The sequence below is a fragment of the Chrysochloris asiatica genome, unplaced genomic scaffold, assembly GCF_000296735.1.
Source record: "Chrysochloris asiatica unplaced genomic scaffold, ChrAsi1.0 scaffold00171, whole genome shotgun sequence".
Classification (NCBI taxonomy): Eukaryota; Metazoa; Chordata; class Mammalia; order Afrosoricida; family Chrysochloridae; genus Chrysochloris; species Chrysochloris asiatica.
Window position 1 is genome coordinate 5571577 of NW_006408689.1, and position 3108 is coordinate 5574684.

Here is a 3108-nt window from a genome sequence, read left to right on the forward strand (position 1 = left end):
GTTCAAACCTTCCATCTGCTCCTTGGAAACCCTATATAGGGTCACTACGATTCAGAACTGACTCAACTGTACATAACAATAACAATTCACACAGAAGCCACAGAAATCATTCTAAAACAAGTATCTAACTGTGCCACACTCGTATTTAAAACTCTTTAAAGGCACTCCATTATGCTTACGACAAAACTCACTCCAATAATTCTATCACATACTACTTATTGCAGATCCTGGAAAGCCTAATGGTTTCTTGACTTTTGGCTCTTCTACCAGCAAATAAGGTTTACCTTTGTGGTCACTCTATATGCCATGTAAGCATTCATGCCATCACCTGTAAGAAATGTCAAACATTATTAAAAATCACAATTAGCATTTTAACACTACAATAACACATACAGAGCAAAACAATCAAATCAATAATCATAAAAGAAGGTAAAATACAAAATGCAAATATTTTACTCACCAACTTTCTCAGGATCTGATACACCAATTTCTATATCAAAAATATCTCCATTTGCTTCTTCTTCAATCTAAAAGAAGTATTATTATTTTGGGAAAATTACAAATTTTTCTCCAATTTTATTACAGTCAAAACACTAATAGCTAAAACATCTACCATCTATTGCTATGAGAGTCATTATCACATCACATAATTGAAAAAGTCATTCAGCACTCCATTTCTTAAAAACAATAAACGCTTTCTCATTTTCTGATACATTAAAAGAAAAGAAAAAAAAAAGAGACAAGAAGTAGATTAGTAGATTAGTGGTTTCCAGGGGCTGAAGAAGAGAGGAATAGGAAGCTGCTATATAATAGGTGCAGAGTTTCTTTACGGGATGATGAAAAGTTTTGGAAATAAATAGTGGAGATACGTGTACAACAAGGTGAATATAATTAATGTCACTGAGATGTACAATTTAAAATGGTTAAAACAACAAGCTTTACTATATATATATATATATTTACCCTAGTAAAAGGAGCCCTGATGAAGTAGTTAAGCATGTGGCAGCTAACCTAAAGATTTGACGGTTTCAACTCAGCCACTCTGCAGGAAAAATCTGTAGTCGTCTGCTTCCATAAAGACAGAGCCTTGGAAACCTATGGAGCAGTTCTAGTCAAATCTTATAGACTGAATCGACTGGATAGTATGAGTACCAGAATAAGAGTACATAAAAAACCTTTATATATCAACAGTATTTATTACATGATTGTAATAAAGAAAACCACTAAAAATGTCACTTAACGACAACAGTTTTCAAAACCACTTTCATACATCATCTCACTGGAACATAATAAGAAGTCCAAGAAGCACACACACACATCATTTTAAGATGAGAAATGACAAACTCCTTGACTTAAAAAGAATGACGTGTCCAAAGTCATTGGTTTAAAGAGTGGTATATATAAAAATTAAAGCCAACTCCTTCCGTTTAAAATATCTAAAAAGCTTTCATTAGGAGGGGATACTATGAAGGATAAGTCAGAAGTAACTAAATGGCACTTAAAAACAACAAAAATTGGGAAAGAAACAAATGACTTGTTATATATGAATTAGAGTAAAAACCTTATCACGTACCTCCTCTCTGGATCTATCAAAGATCACAGGAGCAGATATACTCTTTGATTCAATTCTGGGTGCAATAAGTGTAGTAGGAGTTACAGGAGTGACGGCAGGAGAAGGTTCTGAAGAGAGGACAGGTTCCCTTTCTGGACTGTCCAAAGAAACTTCTTCTGTGGCTTCTAGATATAAATTAAACAAGTTACTTAAAGAAACTAGCAGCAAACTCTCAAAATTCTATTTAGCAGTTAATGGATTATAAAACAATATTTTCTATACAACCCCAAAATACATAAGGTTATAAAGTTAATTTGAGGAATCCTTCCTTAGTCTTATAACTTTAAAACCAACAACAATTTTGTTGGCTTTAGGAAGAATTTAATGAGTAAGAATATATAACAACCTTTATACATCAAACAGTATTTATTGCATGATTGTTAACAATCATGTAGCCACGGAGATAATTAGGTCAGCTTAATTATCTTAATGATATGGATACAGCTAGGAAGAAAACAATAATGTGGATAAGTCAACATTCATTTACATTTGGATTTGTTATATATCTTACATTTGTGATAACTGACCTTCTAAATGTTTTATGCATTATGATTATTTATATAGATGGACACAAACTTTTACAGCAGAATGTCATTGAGAATTATCCCAACTAAGATTAAAAATCTGTTATCAATAATCTTGAGTTAGTAATCTAAATCAATTAATGCCAAAAATTACTGAATATTACATTGTATATTGTTGTTGTTAAGTGCCGTCGAGTCGGTTCCGACCCATAGCGACCCTGTACAGGGTTTCCGAGGGTGTAAATCCTTACGGGAGTAGAAAGCCTCATCTTTCTCCTGCGGAGCGGCTGGTAGTTTCAAACTGCTGACCTTAAGGTTCGTAGCCCGATTCGTAACCACTACACTACCAGAGCTCCTTACATTGTATATTAGTTGAATAAAATAAAATGACACAAAGAAAATATATGTTTAGGCTCTAATTTTAAATGCTCTCATTCATTTGAAAACTTAAAATTAAATATATTGAAAATCAAATCAAACCAATATAATGGGTGCCTATAAGCTATGTAACACTGGGCAAAGGGCAACGGAGAAACACAAAATAATGTAAAATATCACAGCTATCCTTAGGGAGTTTATTATCTAGTTGGGAAAAGAAGATAAAAGTATGTGGAATGTCAAGTAATAATAAAAGACTTCAATAATAACCAAGAAAATAATAAAATTAATGATACCAGCTAAGATATTTATTGTAATATGAACTACAGAACAAATTACAAATTCTGTTCAGGTACGAGAAAATACTTTACGATGGCGAGAATAAGGGAGAGTTTACCAAATCGATCTAAAGAGATTTTGATGGGATGGATAGTGGATTTCATAAGAATAAAATGGTAGAAGCCAAAAGCAGAGCCAGGAAAGTGAAAATTATAATTAGTGTTCATACACTGTGGGTTAATGCACCAGACTGCAAAGCCATTTGAACTGCAAGGTCAGCGGTTCAAGCTCACCAACTGCTCCTCGGAAACCCTA

General features: G+C 33.2%; 1 protein-coding gene across 1 annotated transcript in view; it reads right to left on the bottom strand.

The window, feature by feature from the left end:
- Positions 1-3108, bottom strand: part of SNX2 (sorting nexin 2) — a 102654-nt gene that overhangs the window by 57787 nt on the left and 41759 nt on the right. The window contains exons 3-5 of the mRNA XM_006871642.1: positions 1574-1737; positions 461-527; positions 285-328 (exon numbers count right to left, since the gene is read on the bottom strand). Of these exons, the coding sequence (XP_006871704.1) occupies positions 285-328; positions 461-527; positions 1574-1737 (275 nt within the window). The remainder of the gene's footprint in view (positions 1-284; positions 329-460; positions 528-1573; positions 1738-3108) is intronic.